General features: G+C 37.0%; 1 protein-coding gene across 1 annotated transcript; it reads right to left on the reverse strand.

Moving 5' to 3' along the window:
* Positions 1 to 86: 86 nt before the first annotated feature.
* On the reverse strand, positions 87 to 27,252 carry TCEA1 (transcription elongation factor A1). Its single transcript, XM_030968688.1, has 10 exons — positions 27,117 to 27,252; positions 21,275 to 21,337; positions 16,110 to 16,215; positions 8,255 to 8,342; positions 7,089 to 7,237; positions 5,185 to 5,241; positions 4,183 to 4,337; positions 2,684 to 2,830; positions 1,686 to 1,757; positions 87 to 623 (listed from the first exon to the last, which is right to left on the reverse strand). The coding sequence occupies exons 1-10, from the start codon at positions 27,183 to 27,185 to the stop codon at positions 615 to 617; spliced, it is 915 nt and encodes a 304-aa protein (XP_030824548.1). The 5' UTR covers positions 27,186 to 27,252; the 3' UTR covers positions 87 to 614.

Here is a 27,252-nt window from a genome sequence, read left to right on the forward strand (position 1 = left end):
GTCATCATATCCACTAACAAATATTCAAACCCCATGACTGCAAATTTAGTCCTAGTCCAGAAAGAGCACACAAACTAGAGAGTTAATTAAATTGTGTATTAGTTAACAACTGACTTTAATGTTATGAGGAACTTATATACCTTTTCTGCTTGCACAGAAAAGTGAACAGAGCAGAGAGAAACAAATTTCATTCTTACAACCGAGCAAATGTGGAGAGGCAAAATATACACAGGAGGAGCGTGTATATTTCAGACCACAAAAAATACAGTACATTATTCACATAGTTAGAAAAAAACAAGACAATTACCAAAATGTTTAACTGGTAAAAGTTTAATGTCAACTTACTTATAAAAATGAAAAAATATTTTAAAATTCACCATACAATTGAGCAACCTGGCCCTACTGACTACCAGCTATAGGAAGGCATTTAAGGAAATGATGGTTGTGTCAAAACAAAGGCTAAATTGAGGCATGTATGCTGCTTTGAAATAAAAAGAAAAGAAAAACCAAAAAAACCCTCTCATTTGCAGGAAGCTAGATACTTAGTCTAGTTTTTAAAGCTAATTACAAAATCCTTGTTCATACTGGTCCAGAAGTCTTGACAATTTCTTCTTCTAACAGAACTGTCAAAAGAAAATAATGCTTTATGAGATCTTTATACATCTTAGCTCTAAACCTCTGCAAGAAGAAACAGAAATACAACACCATACTTAGGACATGGAAATTACTAATTAAAGCACTTGCTTATATTTTAACCATTCCTTCAGGCATCTGTATACAGACACTTCTGTAACTGCTACCTTACATAAGGTTTTAAGGACAAATACACTTTTCCAGTTACTGCAAACAATTCCATGAAATGATTTCTAAGCTTTATATATATTATTTAGATATCTCAGAGGTTATATACGAACAATATTCAGCAATAAGCTATGTAAACCAAGATACATAAAATATTTTTTATGTGGAAATCTTAACATACACCATGGCACGGCCCTGCAGAGCTGCAGCATTCTTAACATAGAAAAATAACAGAATCAGGTTATCATGCTTCCTATGGCATGTGATCACATCTTAAACTGTAAATTTTACAAGCCCTTCATTTCAGTCTTTCTCTGTTTTATTGAACTACCAGTGTTTCTCAGAAGCTTTATAAATTCCTGTTTCCCAAACTTAAAAAAAAGATTCAATCAAGTTATCACTGCCCTACACTTATCTTGGCACAGGAATACAGCAGCAGTCATCTCTCTTTTCTATATTCTTCTTTTCAGAATAGCAAAAAAACAGAAGAAACAGTAACAACAAAAGGTCTAAAATAGGCCTGTTACACTCACCAAAGCAGAGATTAAAACCAGTTAAAAGAACTTTGGGTGAAGAAAGAGAAAACAGAGTGACTAGCTCGTCACCACGTCGTATGGCAAAGCAGTATTGTAACTAAATGTCGCAAGGACTAAGTCCTGACTTCCCTCCCCCTCTGCCACCTTCTTGAGAGATCTCACACCTTCAGTCAAAAATATATTTCTAATTTAAAGCTACTTTGCAATCTCAACATGTAATATCATTAATGGGTTAAGAAGTAACCAAAAGTCAACAGAAAGTGGTTTGTCACATTTACTGTAAACCCAAATTAAGCACAGAGGCTGGCTGCCTGCTATCAGATATGCAGAGCAGTCTAACAGTCTTACCTTCCATCTGTTTCCACATTCATTACAGACAACAAACGTTGTCATGGGTTCATCAGCACTGCGGGTTTGAACCTTTGGCAAAGGCAAGAGCCAGAACGGAAAAGGAAAATTAGTATCGTCAATTTTCGTTAGTGTGTGTTCAATGTAACTGTTTAAAATAAAGTTTAACATTAAGGAAACAAATTTGCATAAAAATACAAGTTAACTTTATGTATCAACTGAAACTGGGCTTTTTGCCTTGCTATAAAGCCACGATAAACTTGGGATTTTGAGAGATTTAGTAGCACTAAAATACCAATTTCTGCACTGAAACTGTGCATGTATTTCTAGAAGATTTTGCACTAAAAGTACAGTGGCCAGTACAGCTTCACATACATTTACCAATGCAAAGGCTTAAAAGTCTTATGACCGAAAAACAACTTGCTATTTAAAGCACCTGATAAACAGTACAAAATATAAATGCAACTGATCCTATGATGAAAATTACATTCCCTGAAGCACAGTTAAGTCAATTAAACACCTTTTCTGTGCTTGTAGGAATGACTGCAAATCAGGGTCTGGTGTTAGTCAAATGGTACATTAAATATATATATAAATATACATGTGGATATACATATATATATATCATTTTCTGCTATTTAGTCCATCTGTAAAAATAAGCTTACACAGAACACATTAAAAACAGTATCTCTCCTCCACATAAAACCCTTATGAATATGATGCATTAAGAATTATCAAGAATTCAGCATTGCAAAGAAACTCAAGTTTCAGTCTATACAGACACTCAGCTTGGATCTACACAAAATTTTTGGCAAATAAATACAACAAACTTGCTTTACATAAGCACAACTAAGTAGATCCAGCTACCTTCACGTTTTGTAATTTGTCAACATTTTGCTGGAAGTTCATTTTGCAATTCCATTTCTTTTTCTCGGACAATCTTTATATAGGATTTAAGGTTTGAAAAAGGAAAACCAAGAATTGGAATAACCACGCACCTGGGTGTATGTACAGTTCTTCTTTTTGCACTTGCCACATGTAAACAGATCAGTTTGGGTACCTCCTGTTTTAGCCATCTGGTGCTCTCTGATAGCTTCTTTGGTTAGATTTTTGCGCATTTCTTTCAGCTCATCACTTGCCATTTCCTATAAAGGACAAAGATCAGACAGAGTTTACTAGAGAGTTTTAGCTTCAAAACAAGTTACCACTGTGTGAGGCAATACAATTTTTTTATTTAGAATCCATGAACAACAACTCTGTTGAAGCGCAATGTAATTCTACACATTTTTGATTTTACAAGACTTAAGCTGGGCTATTTCACAGCACAGAAGCTACAAGAAGTTAAAAATGTTCTCTTTTTAACACAGATAGAAAAAAAAAAGTACAAGTTACAACATCAAGCATCTAGAAACATTTCTATGCCAATACACTTCTAAAATTCAGAAATGTAAGCGAGGCAGGGTAGAGGACTTAGAAGTCCTCCAAAGAGGCAAAAAAGATGATCTACCTAGGTTAGATCCTTGGATAATTATTTCATTGACCTATGTAACATTTATTACAGGAAAAAATTTCCATTTTTTTGACTCCTCTACTTGTACTGATAAATACAGTACAGCCATAATTTACCATATGTCACCAGAAATCATATTAACTTCGTTTCTAAACACTAACCAAAGCGTTCAGAATCATCTATTTTCTTTTTCCTTTAAAATAGTTTTAGTGCACAAGATCTCCACAAGGTCTAGTAATCAAGTGTGCACAGCAAAACCAATTTGTTACATTTTTGTTCAATACAATTTTATTCACCAACCCATGTGGAATGAAAATCTTGTATCAATGCTCTTTCACTACTGTTAAGAAGTGATCTTAACACTAAGGGGGTTTTAGCCATTTGACACTTCAATCCAAAACATTAATCAAACAAAGAATGTATGGTGGACAGGACAAAACATATGTTTGTGCATACGTACATAAATATGTAGGACAAAGAAAATCAAAATACATATTGAAGGTACAATTTGCTTTTTTTACACATTCTTTCACCAGCCTCTGTTTGCCCTAACCTTTATGTAAAGCTATAGTAAAAAAAAAAAAACAAAAAGCCCAGCACAACTTTCTTTTGGAATAAAGTTAGTCACAATTTTCATTAGTTGACCATAACTAATTTCTCTCAGTCTCGAAGACACTCTTTTATATTTCATGTGATGGGGCAGAATCTAACACATAGAAGCAGAACTACAGAACTGAAAACAGATGTCAAGAAGATGTGCTTTCACTTTTCTCTCACATAAAATCTCATTTTTCATTTGAATTTCTAGATCTATTTTGACTTGTAAAGACACTTTCATGCCCTCTACCCCAACACAGCCCTGTAATTCAGATTCTGCAAGCCACAAAAAAGCCACAGTCATTCAGAAGTATGCCAGCTTACACAAATTACTTTTAAGGCTAATAAATACAGGCCAGGACATAAGTCCAAGACCTGTGCTTTACTTACCTCTGCCGTCATTTTAGCAAATTTGTCAGGAGGAATGTTTCCACATAATACATTTTTCCTTAGGTTAGGGTTCTTCGCATCCTTGAGATTTGCTATCCTACTTCGTACCCTATTTTTGTATTTCATATCAGTGTTTTTTAATTCTTGAAAAATAGGTGCTTTGGATTTAAGGAACAAAACATGGATAAATAAAATAGAGTAAAACAGAGCATTAGAAAGGATTCATTTTGGGGGGCAAGCTCTAAACCAATGCATTTCTCCACTGTCCATCAAGTCCTCCCCCCACCCCAACCAACAGCTACTTTCCTGTTCAACACAGCAGAATTCACAACCTTCTGAAGCCTAATCATAGTTTAGCACAGAGTCAATGAAATACGAATTTTTGGGTAGTAGGACCTCAACTGTAATTGTGAAAAGTCACCCATAACTTTATGTCCAGTTTCTTGATCTCATCCTGAGAATTAATTAATTTCTGAATGAAATATTCAAACAATGACAGCTCATTCACACAAATTTTTTTGTTAAAAAAAGAAGCACAGACCTCTGTTCTGGAACAATTCAAACACTGGTACCAGAACCACCCTTTTGAGAACTGTGAATTCATTTAGAAATAAACTTGTAGAAAATTAAATAAAGACACTAGAAAATTATTAAGACTACTCACAAGAAAAGATTTTAAAATAGCATAGAAGAGCCCAGCATTTTATGTAAGAATGCTTCAGTAAGATATAATATTGCGCTACAAGGAAAACGTATTGAGCTGAAAAGAACCCACACACACTCACCTACATGCATTCCTACGTATTTTAAGGCAAATCATTTAGGTTGGGCTGATTTTTTAAACACTAAATTTATGTACTGATGTGTTGAACACAGTTACCATTTTTGTTTTATATGAAATATAAAAACACTCAATATATAGATCAAGTTAATTAGTTTGAAAATTACTGTGTTTTTCAAAAACACTCCTGCTCTAGAGCACACATATACAACAAAGGATATCTTCTTCAATTTGAGAACCCAGCTCCTCTTCATCAGCACCAATAGCAATGTAATCATCTGAGGAAAACAAATTATAAAATATTAGCAACCTGACACTCTGTGTTCTATATTCCTGAGATCCCTACAGTTCCAGAATGCTGAAACTCAGCAAATTATAAAACACTTGCAGTGAGTCTTCTTGCTGTATATGTAATTTTAATTTACTACATACTTAACCTTTCAAAATTTATTACTTGGAAGAACACAAGTAAGCAAAAGAAGGAGAACAGAAGTTTAAAAGAGTCAAAAACATTTAAAAATCAAAAAACTTCTGATACCTAGCTGCAAGCACAAATAGAAACAAAAACCATTGTTATACAGAAAAATCTAAAATATTTCAATGGGCTTGGCATCTCTCCCATCTCCACAGCCTGTGCATAGAACAAACTATTATAAAAGGGAAACATTTTATATTGTGTTTAATCAATTGTTTTAGTCCATACAATACAAGAATAAGCAAATAAACATTTTGCATGCATGGAAGAGAAAGATTTCATTAGAAACATGGTAATTAAATAACAAACAATCTTATTAGATTTTTTTTTTTAATGCAAAGCAGAGATGTGTCACAAAAGACATAAATTAGAAGAAATAGATCACAGCAGTCTTGAAGGAAGTAAAACACTTGAACTAAAATGTCTCAAGATAACTGTTTACTGTTTCTGACCAAAATGCTTCCCCACAAAGACATCTATCTTTCCAAGACAGCTTAAAAACAAATTGCATATAATGTTTGCCTCATTTCAACATGGGTATATTTCAGTGAGTAACCCAAACATCATTTGTCCTTTGATCTCATACCAAAGGTCATAAAATAATAAAATAACCTTATTTTTTAAACTCATGGATCATCAGTTTAGATGTGCTGTAGAAAGCAACACAGCAAAAAAGATTTTTAAAAAACTATTTAAAATGCAGACTACATAGAATTATGAATACTAAGATGCTGTATGTGACTGCCTAGTCCCAAAAGAAGTCTATGAACTATATATCCAGATGATCACTAATTCATGGTCTTTAGTCAACGTTGCTTATTGTCTATACCTGAATTATATGAATCAAAAGAAAGAATAAAAGAGTGAAGAGAGTAAGCACAGATGATTCAGAAGTCTACTTACACTGGGCCAAGTTACACTAATCTAAGAACAGAGAAATAGGAGCTGGGTCATAATTTTGACAAAGATAAGGATGCACCAGAAAAAAATCAGGTAATTCTGAAAAGTCCAGCTTTCTGTTTGCTCCTTATCTAGCAAATCATTCAATTTGTCAGTTTAAAGACACCCGAGTGTATATGAGAGATAAAAAGAAAAAATCACAGAACAGTCAAGGAATTTACAGATACCCAAAAGGCATGAGGTTAAGAGCAATGCAAGACTCTATTATTGCAAGCTATCTTAATGAAATGTCAAGAACAAATCAAAATAGAAAGACAGCTTTCAAAAACTAAAATCTGAAGGTTCCCAGGACCTCTGGTGTAAGGCAGTCTTGCATGTAGTCACACCCTCTCCATCAAAAAGACTGAGACAAAAAAAAAATAACAGCCTCTACAAAAAGATTCAAATGAAGCATTAAGGAGGCAATAACATTCCTGAAAACAAGATCCCCTGTTGGCAATGTATCAGATGAACTGAGTCACAAAATGTCCTGAATTAGCAGCAACAAAAATGCATTTTGAAACATCCCCATGCCATCAAAGTTACTCATTACTTGCACCTCGGGTGAACTGGTTTATGGGTCTACAAACACAAATGGATGCAAACAGGGTTTATTCTTCCCTACAGGGTAGGAGAAAAAGTAAAGTGGGAAAGACAGAAACAGAGAGGAAGGAAATAGTTAAACTTGAAAATATAGTCTACAAAGCTCACCTCCTGTTCTGAGAGCTGCAGAGAGCATTTCTCTACATTTCACTCGTACAGAGTCTGAAGTGCTTGGAGCCCGGGGAAAAGAAGGGATGAAAGAATTTGAGGGAGCACTACCCTCCTCCTTCCTGCTGCTGGAATTGCTACTTGAACTGCTAAAAAAAGGCAAAATGAAAACCAATATTAATGTTTTTTACCCCTTCAAATAACTTTGTTCCTGGGCAAAATACGGGTCTTTTGCTACATCCATTTGATGGTATTCCAAAATAAGAACACAAGCCACCTTTTAAAAAATTATTTATAGCTCTACAGTCAGTACAATTTTTAAAGTGCCTTTAGACTATTCAATAGGGTATTTCACACAGTAGAGACACAGCAGGTATTTCACTCCATTATATGGCACATAAGCTTTAATTCTCAGTTCTTTACATTAACATGAAATCTTTTATCCTCCCACAGACCTTTACTTTAAGAAACAGTGACGACACATCACACCAACATTCACTCTGCATGCCTTGCATTAAATCTGCTTACTGTACTGAAGGGGTGCCATGGTCACAAAAAACCCCCCACAATTTATGTAGTTTTGCAAACTGTAAACCAAGTTTTCATCTTCCATCTGGACATACAGTTAGAGGTTAAACTTCAATTTTAAAATGGCTGCTGAAAAAAGATCACCGAAGTCAGAAATGTATAGAAGAAATGGGCTTGCAAATACTCTTTTGTAAATGTTCTTTAGCTCCTGCAGTGACATTAATGCAGGCTTCTTTTTCTGGTAACATACTCTGTGTTTACCAAAAAAAGTGCAGACTGTTTATTAAACTTAAAAGCTAACACACAGAAGAAGCATATGCAATTACCACAAAGCAGAGAAAGTTGTTTTACAATTCTCAAAGCTGGGTGCTAGTACCGAGAGAGGACAGAGTATTTGACAGAACCAACAGATGAATAAACAAAACTTGTCTGGCCATATCTTGACCTATGTTTGCTGGGTTTTTTTCATGTCAAGAGTAGCACAGTTTACTTCCCCAACAACACACTGTTTCTTGTACAACTCTATCTTTCAGAAAAGAACACGGCAGCTGTCTCTAATATTACCAATTCAGACCAAATAGTTTAATATTAATTTATACTGAGTGAGATTATTTGCACAGCTATTAAGAATTAAGCACCTTTCTTCTCTGGCATCAGGGCTGTTTTGTGAGGAAGATGCAGGCTCCTTCTTCTTTTCTTCAGAATCTTTATCAGTTGAAGGTCCATCTGGAAATACAAAACATGAGAAACTCTCTTCTACCCAGAAATAGTAACTGATTTAAAGCAGTGATAAAATATCATGATTTTTCCTGAATCAGTTAGAAATGCTATCATCTCCCACTCTCTGCTTTGACCTTCTCTTGCAGTACAGCCTTCCACTTCCCAACACCCTCCCAATGCAAGAAATGGAAAACATGACAACAGACGCTCCGAGTCAAGTCCAGCATCTGCTTAAACTGGCAGTGAAGACATGATGGAAACATAGACTTTTATGATTTATTTTTTCCAACACTCCTGCATTAGGTAGACAGTAACTTCCCAGGTATTGTATCAAATCTCTGGAATTTGTCTTCCATGCTTTATATACTTAAGTTCCTACTACATACATGCCTTTCTTTTTAATTATATTGTAGAAGAGACCATAGTTGGCAAAATATAAAGTCACTTTCATATTTTCAAAGGAGTTTTCCAGACACACAGATAGTATATTCTGTGATAGCTCTCAAATTACTTGCCTCAGTATTTAAATATATTTGAATCTGCCATTCCCATACAGGTTATGTTTCACTACGATTTTATAAAGAATAAGGACAAAAGTCTTTATAGAAAAGAACAATCACAACATTTAACTCTAGCACAGCAAAAATGCATACACCCTTCCATTGTAAAGACGATTTCAGAGTGGCTAAATTGAGTACCTGCTTTGATTTGTTCTCTAGAAAGAGTGGCTCACTACTGCCTACAGAGAAAGCCTAGTGAGATTGGCATCACTGATTGACAGATTTCGTGAATTCCTCTTTCCAAGCCCTTATAAAGCTGCTATTACACTTCTAAATTCGTAGACTGTATTACTGGAATAAGCATATATTACAAACTTTAAAATTAATTAAAAACATGACCAGAAAAGGAGGGAAATCTGTTAAGGCTCAGTCTTGCCAACAAAGATATCCTGAACTAAGCATGTAAATCCTTGTTTAAGCATCTAAAAGTGTCCTTATTTCCAGAGGAACCCCCATCCCTGTTCTTCTCAGAGGAACTTGGTTGTACATAACACAAATCTGGGTCTCTTCAAACATCAAGCTTTTTAATTTTATTTTTATAAAGCAGAAAATAACTGTACTGGCTTTATTTTTATAGGAACAATAAATTGAAGATGATTTTGATCCTTTCCTTAACCTATGAGTTAAGGAATTTACCCAAAGAAATACCACTTCGTTAAAAAAAAGATCATAAAAGGAGACCAGAGACAGCAGTACTGGATCGGATCAGGCACCAATCTACTATCCTGTCTCCAGCTGCACCTATAAGGAGATGCACACAAAATAGTACAGAAACCAGAAAAGCACAAGAAGATACTTCTCCAGCCTTCAAGAGCTCACCCATCACGAGAAATTTCATTTAGGAAAAAAAAGATAATTAAACACAGATGATGCACTCGGTGATCATCTTTAATAAGCTGAAAATGCTATTAAAAACATCTAATAAAGAGACCAATTTAACAACTTCTGTTTATAAAAATAATTTCACTAAGAAAGCAAACAAGAGTGAACTGAATGGATCACATGAGTTCTCTGCTATGACAACTGAAGTGCACTAAGAGAAAGAAAACAACTCCCATTTTTAACATGCATACTCACTCTCTCTATGGCAACAACTGATTACATGATATAATCTTTAAAGATGTTCCAAATATGCATACAATCTTATTTAACTTCATAATGTTTTAAGTACATGTCATTTTTGTCAGAGTTTTTAAGACAAACCAGTAGATCAAACAGGTATCTTGGGGTACAGCTCAAGTCCTGCAAAGCAGGAGCTGTGCTTCAGCCATTTACCTACACATTTTTTTCTGGCACTTAAGTTGTTCAAATTCAGGTCCAGCTTGTGTATCTCCTGCTTATTATGCACACACACCACAGTGGTATAGCTGGCACCCAGATCTCTTTCATCAAATGCTTCCATTTAGCCCAGCACCATTTCACCAAGGGCAGGCACTTGCCAACACCTACCAATACCCCAATGGCTTCTTTCCCTATGGAGGGCAGAGTGTACACAAGGCACATAGATAAAAGCACAGCTCCTCCTACAGCTGCAGTCTATGCAAGGATGTCTCAAACCAAGGTCAGACTTGAGCAGCTGAAACTGGACATCTTTAGCAAGTATGTCTTCAAAACCACAGCTTCTTTAATCACTTAAAGAGTTTGTGCTTAATCTAGTTTCAAAAAGCTGAAAATAAAGTTAATATTATCCTAAGTGTTTAAGTTGCTTTATGGCCCATAAATTGGAAAGCACTAGAAGAGATGCTTTCCATTTTAAACTCACACAGTAATGAGGATATCTTGTTTTACTGAAATACTGTATTGACAAAAGGACAGAGTGCAATTAACAGCCTGCTAGGCAGCATTTCATCCATCCTCTGGGAATAGAAAAATTATCCTTGAAAAATTAAAAGTCCCTACTAATTAGCTTATTTTACATTCAATGACCAGACTCTAATATAGAGGCAGAATGACATCTAATGGGAACTATGAACAACCACAGAAATTCTAACAAAGTAAGGTGGAAAAAAAATGGCCCTTGTGTGAAATGTCTTTAAAAATTCCAATGCGATTCACCTCAGGAAGTCTACAGAACATTATAAATATTTATACACTACAAACTACAAGTTCTGCAGCTCCTTTTTGCAACTCTATACAGCTATTCAAACTTACCAAATTTGTCTTCAGAAACAAGTGGAAATCGTCAACAATTTTAGGACTGAAAACTGTAACTTCGCAGTTTTAGATATTGCATCTTCAGGCAGCCATAAAAAAATCTCAAAGTTTTGTTTTTTTATAAGAGAAGTTAATTTATATTAATACTTCTTCTTTAAAATATAAAGAACATGGTAGTAACAAGAATAGACTATTAGTCATTGAAATAAGACATTCAAAGTTTAACAATGGTACTGCAGTTTCTACCTGGGACTTGCAATTAATTTGAAAGATACTTGAAGCTTCTCCAGAGAAAAATCTCCCCAGGGTCAAATAAGACATAACAGTGGTTTGTGTTAACAAACCAGAAATTTTAATGCATAAGATACAGCCAGATAATATAATTAATCTGAATGTTAGAAGCCATTAATAGTTTTCTCCTAGATTTTTCTGTTACAACCCAACACTAGACATTTGCTGGAAACAAGAAAAAACTAGAAAATATAAAGATGAAGTGTTATTAATCTATAAATCTAACTTCAAATTAAGAAAAATATTAAAGTAAAAAAAATTCCAGAAACATTAATGAAAGGGGCCTAGTTATTACCTGGAAGCACATGAAAATTTAATTTAACGGGATATCGTGTGTTGCATACTCAAGAATCACAACCAGAACTTGGAAAGTTTTCTGAGTATTCAGTTTAAATAAGTTAAAGGAAAGAGATAAGAGAACAGGTATCAAATTACATAATTATTAGTTCAACAATGACCTTGATATGCAATAATTATTTAGGCTCCATTTTACAGACTCTGACCAAATAATCTTGAGATGCACAAGCAGCTACACTTGTCAGCAATTCCTCTACAAGACGTAATAAGGCATGAAGATAAGATCAGTTAAAGCTTCTTTTCAGTAGTAGCTATGGAAGGAGGAATATCTAAAAGTCCATAAATAAACACCAAAATTATGAACTGTTTGCTAAAGATTTTTTTATCATCAGTGTCAAAAGACCATGACACATGGACTTATTCACTATATGTGTTTTTCTTTTATATAGTATAATGCACTGTGTGCTGTTATCTCACCATTTATTAGCTTAACAAATTACAGACCTACTAACAGTACATGAACAGTTCCAAATGTACATTTCAACAGAGGTGATTTCTACAGCTCATACTCGATATGAAAATGAAACTATTGAAATTGTTTTTGCACTTGATTCTGCTTGATGGCTTATAAAGACATGTACTCTTCTTATCAAAAGTAAATAATATTTGTAAATGCTATTAGACTCTAATTTAAGAACTTGCTTTGCCAGGAACATTTTTTTTTTTTTGAGCAAAGCCGGTAGGCTTTGACATGTCCTTGAACAACACTTATGACAGCATTAACATACCTGTAAGATAGTCCTAGACTGCACCTGCTGGCTCCAGGAGAATCAAATCCAGGTTTGAAATAACAAAGGATTTTGTGAGCAAAGTAATCTTAGTAAAATACTTCTGTGATGCCTGATTGGTGTTATTAACACTTAAACACTCTTTTAAAATAAAATTATTCAGGCATGCCCTTCTTTGAAATAGGCATTTCAAAATGTTTGTGGCCTCACTTTAAGTTTTCAACACTGGCAACAGATTATCACTTAACGTTCAGAATATTGTGCCATGCTTCTGCATTTTCAGTTCAGTATATAAAGCTACTGGAGGAAAGTTCACCTCCAGGGCTGGACATTCTTTTTCACTGTATACTCTTCAAATCAGCAAGCAATTATTTATTATGAGGGTTATATTCCTTAAGGAATTTTTGTTGCTTTTCTAACATAAGAAACACTCCTGACAACCTAAATGAGTGTCTGCATAGATTCATTATCTGCACAGCATACTCTGTATATTCAGTGCGCATAGATTCATTATGCGCACAGTATACTCTGTATATTCAGCTACTTGGCAAAACAATCATTACTGGTAAATCCCATGTTATAACTGAGCAGCATTTTATTCTGAGAGCTGAATTTGGCTCCTTATGCAAATTGTGACCACCTCTGCTGTGTAGTTTAACTTTCAGAAAGTATCTGAAAGGGACCTTGCACTGTGGCTCACCCAGAGAGTCACTGCAGATGGTCACAAGCCCTCTGCTGCACAGCTTCTGACCCTTCCAAAAACATTTGGTAACCTGGGAAGGCTCAAGTCAAGCCACAAAGATGTGGTGATTCACAACTCACTTTGATTTGTACTCATGTATCCCATGCATTCCTAAAAACTAAATTCTGATAGCATTGAACTGAAACATTACATGCAGCCTGAACAGTGAACAATTCTTGCCTAAATTCAAAATGTCATTTATAAAAATAACTCACAAAGACTTCAGAGCTCTGAGTACAATGCTTGGTACGATTAACAGCTGTCCGCTTCTGCTGCCATCTTTGCTCCATACCATTTTACATGCACTATAAACAGCATAATCGAAACTGATTTCTCAAGCAGCTCAACATACGGTATTGCGCATTCTTCCAAGAAAGTCAAAACTAATGATAAAACAGAATAAGAGTACTTTGTAAGATTCCCACCCATACTTATACCCTATCTTTCACAGTTATGAAACTTTATGTTCTAATGAGTTACTGAGCAGTGATAAAAAAGGCAAAACATTTGCCTTACTATGCTTTATTATGAGATCTACATTACAACCAAGGAAAATTTAACTACCCAAATTTTGAATGGAAGCAGTGCTGTATTTTCAGGATTCATTTGATTTTATGTAGTAAGTGCATTACCACAATTATACTAGAGCTGGCACAATAATGTACACACAATATCTGTTCTGTAACAAAAAATACCACATGAATGAAGGTCACATACCCACTGCCTCAAGAAATACTCAGTTCTGATAAATGCCAAATATTTCTTATTTGCTTTCCAGCTCCTCACATTTGACTTCATCTCATGCAAAATGCCTTAGTTAGAGTCTCCCAACTGTGTTAAAACAATCTGACTCTAGCAAACTACAAAAGGGGAAGGTCCACCTTGCCCCAGCTGTTTGTTACTGCTACAATCCCTGTGCAGGAAACAGCAACTGCAAACAGGCTGGACCAAAAAATCATAGCTGAAATTTCAAGCCAGAAGAAATGAACAAAACAATTTGTTTCCAGCTGGTCAGTTCCCAGCTCTGGTCTTCTGGATAGCCACTCCAGCACTAGTTGTAACACAGGAGGGAGCAAAGAGGCAGAAGGGAAGTCAGGACTGCTCCCTTGCACAGCAGCCTACACCCAGACTGACCTGCTGTGACCTTCAGGCACCACATTCTTACCCAGACTACTACAGCATGGAAACCCTCCAGGCAGGAGTGACACTCCCCAAGTTTCACAATGTTTGAACACTTAAACACCAGTAAACTTTAAGTAACAACGTATTAAGACAATTTTGACTGACTTAAGGAACTCTAGCACTAAAAAAATTAGACAATTATTTTTAGTGTCTCAACAAAAAAATGGCAAATCCTTAGGTCAAAGGACTGCAACAATCAGGCAGATCTCCCACTCCCCAAGGAGAGCAGCATCTGAGCACACTCCCAGTGAGAATTCTGTTGGAAATGAGAGTATCTCCCCTACTATGCTGTCTAAGCTAAGTGGCAGGATTAAAAATTTGAACTTCAAAGAAAAAAATTAACTCTTACCAAATACTGATAGGGTTTTGTTTTTAAAACTTAGACTAATAACTTTTAATAACTTGAGAGCTAAATCACTCAATCCAGCAGCTACTTCTAGAAGTCTTTAGAGTAACTGATGCTAATATTAATATGCAAGTAAATTTCTCCACTTACATACCTTACCACTTTATATACTGATTTAATAAAGTTGGACTTCCACATTTAAGTTTAAAAATAAAAAGTATATTACTTTCACTATTTCCTATTTAGATCCTACACTAAGATCCTGTATATGCATTTACTTTTATTATTAAGGTCATTATGATTTTTAAGGTGTTTTATCAGCATGTCTAGTATTATCCAATTTTAACTACTAAAACTAACATTATTAGTAGGTAGGTTAAAAGTCTTTAAGGTAGCTTTAAAAAGTTTGCTGTAGAGACTGTTGTTTCTTACTAGAGCATCAAAGTTTAAGGTTCTGAAAAATTGTCCATTTCTACAGACAGTCAGGGTATTTCTGTATCATTTACAAGACAGTAATAAAGTATCTGATAAAACACTTCACAACTGATAAAAATGAAGCTGAGTTCAAATGGTAGGGGACTTACACTCTCCTGGTATTTGGCATAGTTTTCCAGACAGAACAGTAAATATTTAAATCATTAAGTAAACTCTTTTCTATTTTAAAATTTTAAGCTTCAAAAATCTTAATTTACCTAAGCTTACATACAAAGAAACAAAACAGAGTGCACCACAGTGTATGAACAAAAATATCTGGACATATTCCAAGATTTAAGTGTTTTCAGACATATTAAGTACTACCAAATGCCCTTGAATAAAACCTTAACAGAAAGGTTTTAAGCATATTAATTGCTTTAAGGGAAATTAAACAAAAAGTATTAAGTTGCTAATTAGTAAGCTGTTTAAAATTATGAAGGTTTTAGTTTTAGAAAGTGCAGCTCTGTTTCTCACTTACTGTAAGTTCAAACAGATTTTAACATTTTTAATGTTTATTTCTCTTCATAACCAAACATCAAAGCCTCCACACTCTCACATGAGATTTTGCACCAGTTCTTCAGAGCACTTATTATATTTGATGAAGAAAATAATCAAGAAGTTTGTTAGTGCTCAGGGCTGCAGTACAGGCACTCCAGCTCAACTGCAGGCAATGAGACTTCAGAAATTAATCACATCAGAGAAGCTGATTTCCTGCTGCCTGCCAGCCCCAATAAAATACATTAACTGTTTCTCTGCACGCACTCTCATAGTAATGGCCTAGGGACAGGCAAAAAGTAAAAAACCAATTACACCAGCACAGGAAGTTTCAACATTCACACAAAAGCACAAATATGTCTAAAGCAAGGCAGCGGCAGTGATGAGCACCAAGGCTGCACAGAGTTAAAACATGCAAGAGCAGGGATGTTTCTGTTGCCATACCTAACAGCTTCTTCCAAGACTTGATAAGAGATTTTGCTAAAGATGTAACCTCTTCATCTGTGCTTTGCTTGCGTATTGCATTCACTGACATTCCAATTCTGGTAGACTGCAAAAGAAATAGAAATATACTTTATCACAAGTGACATGAAGACAAATAAACATATATGAATTTGTACTTTGACATTAATTTTTACAGTATCTTTTTTCTTTTTCTTTTGTGGTGGGTTTGTTTCCTTTTTTCTTATGATTTGCAGGACAAAATACTGCAAGCCTTTAGAAAAATTATTTTAACAACACGGACATTTTAAAAAGAAATACAACAGTATTACCATCTGTCTTTGTGACAAAAAATTGGGGAAGGGTGGGCAGTGATGGTGGGCACAAGGGTTAAGGACTGTATTTATATTTCAACAGTATAAGAAGCTTGCTGACTTCTTCATTGACATCATACTCTCAGAATTCAGATTTAGTGGCTGCGGAAAAAGCTGTAATACCCAGCTGGGAGCAAGCATGTTTCAGTAACCTAAAAATTTTGGTGATACTGAGATTGTTTAGAATCATTAGCACAGAGAGTTCTGACTTTAGACAGAAGCAGGACTCTCTGTGTTTAAGATTTTAAAGAATGAGGTATCCTGTATTTCTGAAAAGGCCAAGACAGTGACAAGCTTTAAGCCTTTGCCACTACTGCCACCTACAGAGCGAATATGGGAATAAGTTACAACTCACACCTTTCAAGACTCAGAAGATGAGGACATAGAGCTCAACAGAAACATTTTAGAAGATTTATGGTGAATGTGTACATGTAACAAGGAGAAAATTTCCAGCCTTTTAGCTTCACAAGAGAAGAAAAGAATTTAACAATACAAATAAGGATTTTATTATCTTTTTGTATTCTGACTGATCACTAAATCTTTTTATTTGCTGTTAAGATGCTCAGTTTTGTTGCATTACCATTTACAGGACTCACTAAATATATATTACTCTACTTGCTTTTGCAGTAGATCATCATTAACTTCCTTCTTCTTAAAAGGAAAATTTAAATCTTTGTGGCTTGCTAAAAATGGAAATGATTTGTTCCTGTAAATTACTTCTTACAACCCAACAACACTTTCTGAGGCATCATGGATGTGCTAAATGACTGGAAACATACTGAAATAATCCATAGCTATTTCAGCCAAGTACACATTAAATAACCTCAGGCCTGAGCATCAGCTCTAAACATGCATTTTGAATTAAAGAAAACAGAACAGATGGTTACTCACCTATAACTAAAAGGTTCCGAGATGGACTCTGCTCACCCACATTAATGGTACTGCCCATTTTCTTGATATTTTGAACACTTAAATCTCAACAATATGTTCAGACAGTAAAAAAATACCACGTCCTTGAAAATCCATAAAATACCACATCTGGACGAGGAAAATGTATCTACTAAAAAACCCAACCCTCCATTAATAGCTGGGCACAACAACAGCCTATGTTCATCAGTGATGGGAAAACACGCAAACATAAATACTTAGCTAAGTAAAATCCAAAAACTCAAGTAAAACTCAAAACTAATCAGAATAACTTCTTCTTCTGATCACACAAGAGGGACAGTTTATGGGAACTTTCTGAACTGCCAGCTTTCTTTAAGCAGTACATAACAATAACTCATTTGTTTGCTTTTATAGAGAACGGATCAGGTCTACCTGAAGATAGGAAGTAATGATCTACTAATTTTGCCTTCTAACTGGCACAGATAGTCACAAAAGATCAGTGTTATATTCTCAAAATTACAATGTTTTAGTGACAAACCAGTTGACAGTATTTGAAATTTCCTTAGTCGTCCTGTCTCTTGCCATTGTCAAGTGAAAAACTCCAGTATTTTCATTCTTCCCCACTTTAAATTCTAGAGCACTTTTCATCTGCTTTCAGAGTAAAGACAGTCAAAGACAGCATAAGACAGCTGTTTCCTCCCTGAAGCACTCAAGCTTTGGCCAGCAGCCCTCAGTAGGTGCGAGCAGTAGTGAGCACAAGTAACCTATGACTGAACACAAAGCAGAGCACATGGGGGCAGCAGGTGTCCTCTAAACCAGAACAAATGAAAATGTAAGGAACACAGCTGGGGTGGGAGAGCAACCACCAAAGCAAGCAGACCTGCTTCCAACTTTAAACTGTAAGTGTATGAGGATAGAGAACTGCTGAGCACTCAGACCAAAGCAGAGCCAAACCAACCACTGAAGAATAACCACCCCTGGGTTTCCAGGTCTTGCCAGTGAACTGCCCTAAAGCCATTAACAAGGGCTGCACATCACAGCCTACTTCTGCACAGGTGTGTATAACTTCCTGTAAAACCTGTTTGTGAAAATAAAGCCTGACTGTGTCACTCACTGTTTAGCTGTGCACTAACCACAATTAGCACCAGGGACACGATGCCTTTAATGCTCTGAAGCTGCTAAACAGATTTGCAAGTCAGACCACGGGATAAATTGTGTGAGAAAGCATACTGGCTCCCTGCCTAGCTGAGCAAGGATCAGCTTGCTTACATAAAACTCATCAGACGTGACACAGTGGTATTATTGCCTGTAATCACTTCAGCTTTCTGTGAAAATAAATGTGGTAAGAAAGACAAAAGACACCAGCACAAGTCCAGACTACTAATATGCACCTTCCTATTGCACATACCTGTGAAACTCGTCAGAGGACCTCATAATTTCAGGGTGAGGTAGGAGAGGTATTACACAAAAAATCATCACTTCTTTTATTATACAGGAATAACAGAGCTAGCAGAGCTTTTCTCAATGTAGCCAGCCTTCAAAGCTTCTTAAAAATGCGTATGGAAGTATGCTTTTCACTTTTGTTTTGTATTTCATCAATTCAAACACAATTGTCAGAAGTCTTGATCTGCACAGAGGAAGACAGTGCCTCCACTATCTCATGATCATCACCCTTCCTGACACTGGCACACTAATGATCCACCACCAGAGCAATGAGAACGATTTCTTCACATTTCAGCTCTCGCTCTGAGCCCACTGTTGCTTAAGCAAATTTGGGAGGCCAACAAAGAAAATTTATGTCAGACTTAATATTTTATCAAACTCTCAAGGAAAAACAAAAGTAAATTTGAGTCTGTCCTGGGCTGACTATATGATGCTTTTATCCCCAAATCGTCTCATTTATTTATGCTGAATAATAGTAAGTTTTGCACCTTTAAGACTTGTTGCAGAGAGTGGAGGGGGGAGGGAAGAAGCACGCAGTTTTTTCAGACAGTGCTCTCACCCCCATACATTCCTCCTGGACTGTGTTGTCTGTGGACCACAGACAGCGGGACAGAGACCCCTCCCTTGCTTTTAGTTAGTTTTAGCTGGCTGAGGCAAAGAAGTTCCCTGGACTGGTTTTTTTTCCTTTTCTTTGGACCTCTTGGAACCTGCTCTGGACTGAACACCCAGGGGAGCACTGGCAGCTGCACCTGTGGCCACCAGGCCGGGCCGGGCCTGGCCTGTGACAATTTCCAGCACCAGAGGGACTGATAAGAGACTGAGTGAGCCGGGCTGCAACCCGGGGACGGGAGGTTTCTCATTTTGTCATCTCTTTTAGAGCAGCAAGGGGTTTTACTGTTTAATATTGTTTACGTTCTATTGTTTAATAAACAGTTTTTTTCCACTTTTCTCCAAGGAGGTATTTTCTCCCGGACCAGTGAGGGGGAGGGGCCGATTGAATTTACTTTCCTACCAGAGCTCCTTTGGGGACTCTCCCAAATTTGCTCTAAACCAGGACAGAGTCCAAATATGTTGCTAAATGCAATCTCATGCAGGGGAACTGTTTTGAATACAGCAACAGATATTCATGAAAAGCTTCCTAACTAAGGTACAGACAATGCACTATGCAAGAGTATCCCAAAGTACTTGAAATTCCAGAGCTATTGCAGAGAAATTTTTAACTCCAAAGGCAAAATAATGTTATTATACTTAATGCAAGATATAATTTGCATTAAGACCTGCACAAAGAAACTCCAAAAAATCAGGTTAACCAGAAGGGTTTTCAGGGTTTTGTTCTTGTTTTGTGAGGGGTATTTTTTCTGGGGGGAGTTTGAGTTTGTTTTCTTTTTAAAGAAGAAGGTTGAACATACGGGACAAAGCATCAGAGTTGTACCAGCCTTCATGCATAGAAGTGACACCTTAAAAATCCTATTTACTGTCAGAAATAGTATTAATAATAACTTACTAAGTACATTCTGCAAGTATATAGGACCCATGAATCAAAAATGTTATCACTTCTGACAACTTTAAAATTTGAACTTTATAGCTAATTCTTTATCTGTGATCATTAATTGCCCCCTAGAAAAAAGTTACTTTTCAGTCTCCTCCAATTTAAGTGGCTACTACAGCAAATCAGGTCTCAGATTTAACTGAAATTTTAAAATTTTCACAGACAGGGAATATCTGGCTAGTTTGGAACAAAAGCTGTTCATTGATGAATTACATTACATGCTCTGAAACTTGTCATGTAAGGAAAGTTGACTAAGGTTATTTTTTTAAAGAATTTACAAATAATATATGAAATATTGTTAAAGATATAAATCTAAGCAGCATTAGTGAGAGCATCCATGCAAGTGGGAGGGACTGTACCACTCCATCACTCCAGCCCAGGACAGTAAAAGAGGAGTATAATTACCTTAAGAAATACATTACTCAGAACGAGGGAGGAGGGGACATGGAGTGTGTGTAAATACAACTTGCCTAAAAAGTATCAAACATGTTTCTCCTCACTTACAAGGCAAAACCATAACTAACTACATAAGAAAAGATGGTATCAGATATAATCAGTTGCATTCTCCTTCAAGAGGAAGGAAACAACACCTCATTTGCATTAGAGTGAAAATGTAAGATTCTATGTCTGGTAAATTTGTAAGCAGCTCTTCTCCCTCGTCCATGACAAAATTCATAACTCTCAACTTAATCAGAAACATAAACTTTAAGAGTTTGCTGGAAGAAAATACTTAAGATAAGTGTGCTACATCAGGTGAAGTGAGACTAGATTACCAAGTAACAAAACTGATGCTTCCAAGGACTTTGGACTTAGGAATCTATTTAAATAGTGTAACCCCCTTTCAAATCTGCTGGCTCCACCTTCTTCATTAGGGAGTTAACATTTGCAACACAACAACAATAAGAAAATCATACCTGTAGTAACTCAAGGGTCATGGGAATATTCTTAAGCTCCTTCAACAAATCAAGAGCTCCAGCCTAAAAAAAGAAAGAAAATAAGAAGTCAACTTAGTAGCAATCAGGAACTCCAAATAAAATATCAACAATATAATCTTATCTGCCTTCAGGGCACTGTGTTCAAGCTGCCAGTTCTCAATTTATCCACAGAACTAGAATAAGGAATATTACACTTCACAAACTCTAAGCATTAACAGGCCTTAACTTGGAAATCAAAGTATTCACTCAAAGATTAGGGGAGTTTTATGCCATGTAACTCAAATAACAATCAAAGCATTCTGTCAATTACTACTTAACCAACACACATCTTCGAGGGTGTTTTGCTTCAGCATCAGAAACAATCCAGACAACAGCAGAAATTTTCAGTTCAGAACAACCACATCAGTTTTAGCACAAGAACTTGGAGTTGAGAAGCTCTGCCCAGTCCATCAATAATGCACATATATATATGTAAAACATACACAGACATCATTCCTAACTGTATTTGTGGTGATGTGGTAAAGCCACACATCGTGGGTTTTTCTTTTTCCCCTGCTAAGACTGTTAGAAAGGTACTAACTACTTCTGTGTAAGCAGCTTTCTAGATAGATGAATCAAGTTCAGAGATTGCACTATTAGATGTTAACAAAGTCTATACCCAGCCACTTTAACAATTCATTCTTTAGCAATACAGGCCCAACTTTAAAAAAGTTTGCATAAATGTGGGCTCTGTAATTCTCTAACCTCTCCAACCTTGATGATTTACCAACTCTACTTCAGCAAAGCTCTGCACCATCCACTTCTGGCTGTGCACATGGGCTGTCAGCCCACACAAACCTCCCAAAGGCTGAGATGATCTGGCTGTTATTCAAGTGCACGTGGTGCTGAACCTGGAAGCTATGAACAGAAGGGAGGCAACAACTGCCTGCGCATCCAAGAGGCCCTTCAGTTCACTCAGGCTCAGTTCATTACCTTTTTTTTTTTTTAAAATTCATAAGGTTTGGAAATAAATCCCACAAAATTTGCATTTGTAAATCTGTGGAATTTGATTCCCTTTTCTTTCTTTACCTCTTCACTCATCCTATTTTATTTTGCATTTTGCTTGCTTTTCAAATTCTCCCTAATCAACTTCTATTGTAACACCTGTTGCAAGGAAACTTAAAATATTCTGCTACAACTGCAGTCTTACACTTTAACCACTAAAGATAAAATAGCCACCAGGAGGTTGAGAAAGATGGAAGTGGAACTTTGGTGTCACATTTGAAAACCCTCAGCTTTGGATACCTTCAAATGTTGGCTACAACCTTTGTTTTTCAAACACTTCTGACCCAAAGAAACCTCCAAACCCACACATTTCACGAAATCCCACCTCACATAAATTCAATTAACATATAAAGCTAAAGTTTTAGTATTTTGCTATGATAGTAAAAGTTCCATTTAAGTTTTATTCATGTTATACAAAACTTCTCCAGTCTCAACCACAGAATTTTAGCGGCATGATGCAAGACTGAGAAATGTCACAATGTTTTCAGGTGCTAAATTGAGTTGGCATGCTAAACCATATCTTTCTCTCAACAGCCATAAGCGTGGTTTCTTCTGTGCAAACCCAGATCCAAATAAAGCAAATTAATTATCTTCACTGCTACAAAACAAAATCAAATTCAAGAAAATTTTCCTAGCCAAAACAAAACTCATGACAGAAGTCAATGTGCCATTTTAAAAAATATAATCCAATAAAACTTACCTCCAAACTAATTAAGTTATTAGCACACTGTACACAGCATGTAATTTTAAAATTAACACAGCTGATTATAGTCTGCAAATTCAATATGAAAGTAACACTGTAATGCAAAGTAGCATTCTCTTTATCTCATCTTAGAAATACAGCCTAGTCAAAATTCCTTTGTCTGCTATATCCCTTCCCAACTGCACATGTGAAAACAAATTTATTATTCCCAGAGTAAATGTTTTCCAATACTAGCAACTTGATATATAGCAGGTTGACATGCAGATTGACATGCAACAAATTTTAAAATAAAACAAAACAGAAAACAAACAAAAAACCAAGCAAACAAACAAAAACACCCTGCAAAAAATCCCACAAATGAACAAGAACAAAAAAAAAAAAAACACACAAACAAAAAACAAAAAAGCCAAACCCAACCAAAAAACAACAGGTTAACAGATGTTATCTACCTTTTATGCTGGTTTCTCTACCAAATTACCAAAATTGATAATGCACTAATCCTTTCTAAGCCTTCACTTCTCTAATCAATTATACTGTGCACCAAGAATTAGATGCTTTAAAATTAAATTTAAATTGGTTTTAAACTTGTACCAAATAAACAGCTTTTCATAATCACTTTTCTTAGCATAAAGTCAAATGCTCTCTGTATCTTAAAACTAGTGTGGAAAGTTGCACAGCATAACTTGTAATTACTTTTCTCCTAATGTAAGACTTCTGTGGTCAAAAACCCCCCAGTCATTAAGACTGTTGTTATAAAACCTCTTTTAAAGGCATTTCTGTAATTTTATAGAAAATGAAAGGCTATGTCCCATTCTCCTAAGCTGGCTGGCTTTCAATTTACCTTGTCACTTAACAGAAGTCAGCTTCATACAGACTCAGTAGATTACATACAGACTCAGTAGATTACTCCTCTCAGCTTCTTTCAGTTGGTCAGACCACAACAGCACAAAATGGTATTCTATAGTCATATTTTAAAAGCTGAGCTTCAGGCAATAGAAAATGAAGCACATTTTTGAAGACAGCAGAGCTATCCAGTCATAATTTTGTTCTACTTAAAGGAGTATACATTTAATAACACAGACGATTTTATTTTCTTCTCTAAATTTACTCAAGCATTCTTGATTTTTTTTAATCCATGGGTGCAGCCTTAGTTTTAATAGCTATTCATTAAGCAGCTTAATGAAAGAAAGGTGTACTTACATACAACAGAAGCTCAAAGGAAGGCACTACAGGTTTTAATCCAATCACAGTTCTGAAGGAGGAGTAGTATCTATTTCAATTTGAAGCAGCAGCAGAAATGTGTATGGCACAGCGCATTAAATACTAAATCATATTATCTCCTCCTTCAAAACAAAAGAACTGCACATATCATTTCACTAAAATAGTTATGAAATCTGCACAGCTGCAATTAAATCCTTAGTCAAGGCAAATCACCAAGAGTCTGACTCAGAAAGAGTGTCTGCATGGCCTGCCCTTTTAACTCATCAAAAGACATGTCACAGAGTGCTTTGCCACAAGCCAGAGTCACCTTTTGTATGAGAGATCAAACATTTCTTGTCATCTGACTCTTGACAGCTTCAGAAAGAGCAAGTGTCAAAGATTTTTTTTCTTTCTTTTATTATTAATGTGTCTCATCAAATCATTCTCATTCAAAGACACAGATCAAATACCTGTTCTTGATGAGTAAAAATGGAGAAAGGAACACAAGAGGCTATTAAGAGTATCACTATTCAGTGGGTACTTGTGTAAGAATGCATTTGTCAATTCTTCATCTTTGTGAGACAATAAAGTACCTCTTCATAGAGACTACCTTAATAATTTTGCTAAAGTTAGCATTTTAACTGCAGAGCAGAATTAGGTAGGAAATCACTTTGTGCAATAAAGAAATACCTTGTAAATGACAAAGACTTAGAAAAACACAGAGACATCTCCTGGTTTGAATACTAAAGTACATCCTCTCCTTTGATGCGGCTAAGGGTTTTTATCATGCCACACACACGTGCCTTGGACAAACTGTCAGATCTCCACTCCTGGCCACAGTGGCAGCTCATTGAGAAAACATGAGCCGAACAAAGGAGCCACTTGTGTGTAGTAAGGAGCCTGACTGAAGGAGCTCGGTTTCAACACAGCACAAAAGCCCAAGGTCTCTGGTACTCTCTCGCTCTCACTCCTGGCTCTCACAGCTGGAGAGAGGCGAACACTAAGCTCCAGCTTTGGCTCCGGCCAGGTACAGCCCGGCCCAGCTGTGCCAGCTGTGTTCAGCCACGTCACACCGACAATGACCCCAAGGAAGTCACCGCAGCGCTCCCCAGAGCTCTGAGAGTTAATAGTGTTACACATGCCAGAGAGTGAATACATGTTCCCAGCTGCTGTTAGGAATTTTATCCCAACTCCTAAGCCTCTCAGATCACAGAGAAATACCCTGTGGTCACCTGCAGCATCCCTGGTATGGCTGCTCCCAGGAACAACAGTCATTCCCATGCTACCTGAGAGCTCTCTTTTTCTTTCTGTTATCAGAAGTTTTACAAATAAAATGGAGCTGGCTGCCCTTTATCAGTCCCGTGACCATGATATTTAAGCATTTCAGGCAGTAAGTCTTCACCCTTTCAACACCTTGTAGGAAAGAGCTACTATTTCAGTTTTAGAGAAAGTGAGAAGGCAAATGCTTTTGTGCTTAAACGCATGGAGAATAGAATTAAAAACAAAGAGGGAAAAATAACGGAATTAATAAATGCCAGTCATAAAACATTCTTTCCCCTAGACAAGGGTCTTGCTGCCACAATGTATCATTTGAGAGTTCAAATATATCTGAGCTAAACCATGCCATATTATGGAACTTCACAGATTGAAGCATGGCTTGTGTGTACTCATAATGAATTTGTTTGTACTCTGAACTAAACAAATCTCCTTGGTTTAATACAGTCAGTATTTCTATATATACGCAAATATTATTAATAATGCTCTTTATACTCTCCAGTATTAAGCAATAACAAAACTACTTCTATAAAGTGGAATTGCACAGTGTTGAGTTCTGAACTATTACTGTTACTAAGCTTTTAATGCACTATTATAACATACAGAAAAAAAACCTCTTAACTTTACATATATAATAGTGTCTTGCAGGAAGAACAACAATCACATATACAAGCACAAATTTCCAGAGAATAACAATGTGCCCACCTGATAAAGAAATAGTAAACAGAGTTAACAACTTACTTGCATGCTATTTTGTGTATAACCAGGGTCATTTATCTGGTTGTTGCTCTACACTCTGATTTTACTTACTTTGATGTATTTGCAGGCTCCGTATAAACACCATATGTTACCTCAGTTCTTCATGAAGGGCATACATGACAATAACACTTGAGCTACGCCAATGAGTAACAATACAGCTATGCCTAGCTATATTCTTCATCCGTACTGAGGCACAAGTTATTCTCCACATTAATAAACAGAATTAGAAGTGTTGCAGGTTAAACAGAAAGAGAAAAAAAAAAAGGAAGAAAAAAGGCTCACATTCTTCATCTGTTTGTGAAGTTTACCCACTTAACTCTGGCCCTGCCGCAGCTGCGTTTGGGCTCTTCACGCACATCTTAGTTTTTACATCCCACCTAAAACTCCAGCTCTCACGCCTAAAAGCGACAACACCCTATGCACAGGGGGCCATCTCCGCAGGGTTCCAGGGGGTGACAGGTTTCCTTTCCCCGCCAAGGCCAGCACCGCAGTTCCAGCGAGCAGGAAGCGAGGGCGCAGCCGCTCCCAGCCAGGGCCGGTGCCCGGGCGGGAACCTCCTCTCGGCCCAAGGCGCTGCAGTGAGGGCGGCGGGGCCGCCCCGCGGGGGAGCAGGACCGGCTGCCGTGCCCCCTCCTCTGGCGGGGCCGGGGGAGGCGCCGCGGCCCCGCGGGACGGCGAGGGAAGCGCCGAGGCCGCCGGGCAGCACGGGGAACGCGGCGGCGGGAAGGGACAGGCCCCGCGCCCGCGGGGAAGAGGGAGCGCGGCGCCGGCCGGGGCCGCGCAGGGGTCCGCGGCGCCGCCGCCGATCCGCCTCCCGCCCCGTCCCGTCCCGGCGCTCACCGCGTTCTTCTTCTGCACCATCTTGTCCATCTTCTTGGCGATGCGGATGATCTCGTCCTCCGTGGCCATGGCGGCGGCGGCCCGGGCGGCGCCAGGCAGCGCGCGTCGAGCGCCGGCCGCGGGAGGCAGGCAGCGC

The sequence above is a fragment of the Camarhynchus parvulus genome, chromosome 2 (genome assembly GCF_901933205.1).
Source record: "Camarhynchus parvulus chromosome 2, STF_HiC, whole genome shotgun sequence".
Classification (NCBI taxonomy): Eukaryota; Metazoa; Chordata; class Aves; order Passeriformes; family Thraupidae; genus Camarhynchus; species Camarhynchus parvulus.

Excerpts from the sequence above, each read along its gene's own strand:
- TCEA1 (XM_030968688.1), bottom strand. The coding sequence starts at position 27,185 with ATGGCCACGGAGGACGAGATCATCCGCATCGCCAAGAAGATGGACAAG. Across the intron at positions 7,238-8,254 it reads CCTGATGCCAGAGAAGAAAG|CAGTTCAAGTAGCAATTCCA; the intron begins GTGCTTAATTCT and ends GCCTTTTTTTAG. Across the intron at positions 2,831-4,182 it reads TTGCTAAAATGACGGCAGAG|GAAATGGCAAGTGATGAGCT; the intron begins GTAAGTAAAGCA and ends TGTCCTTTATAG.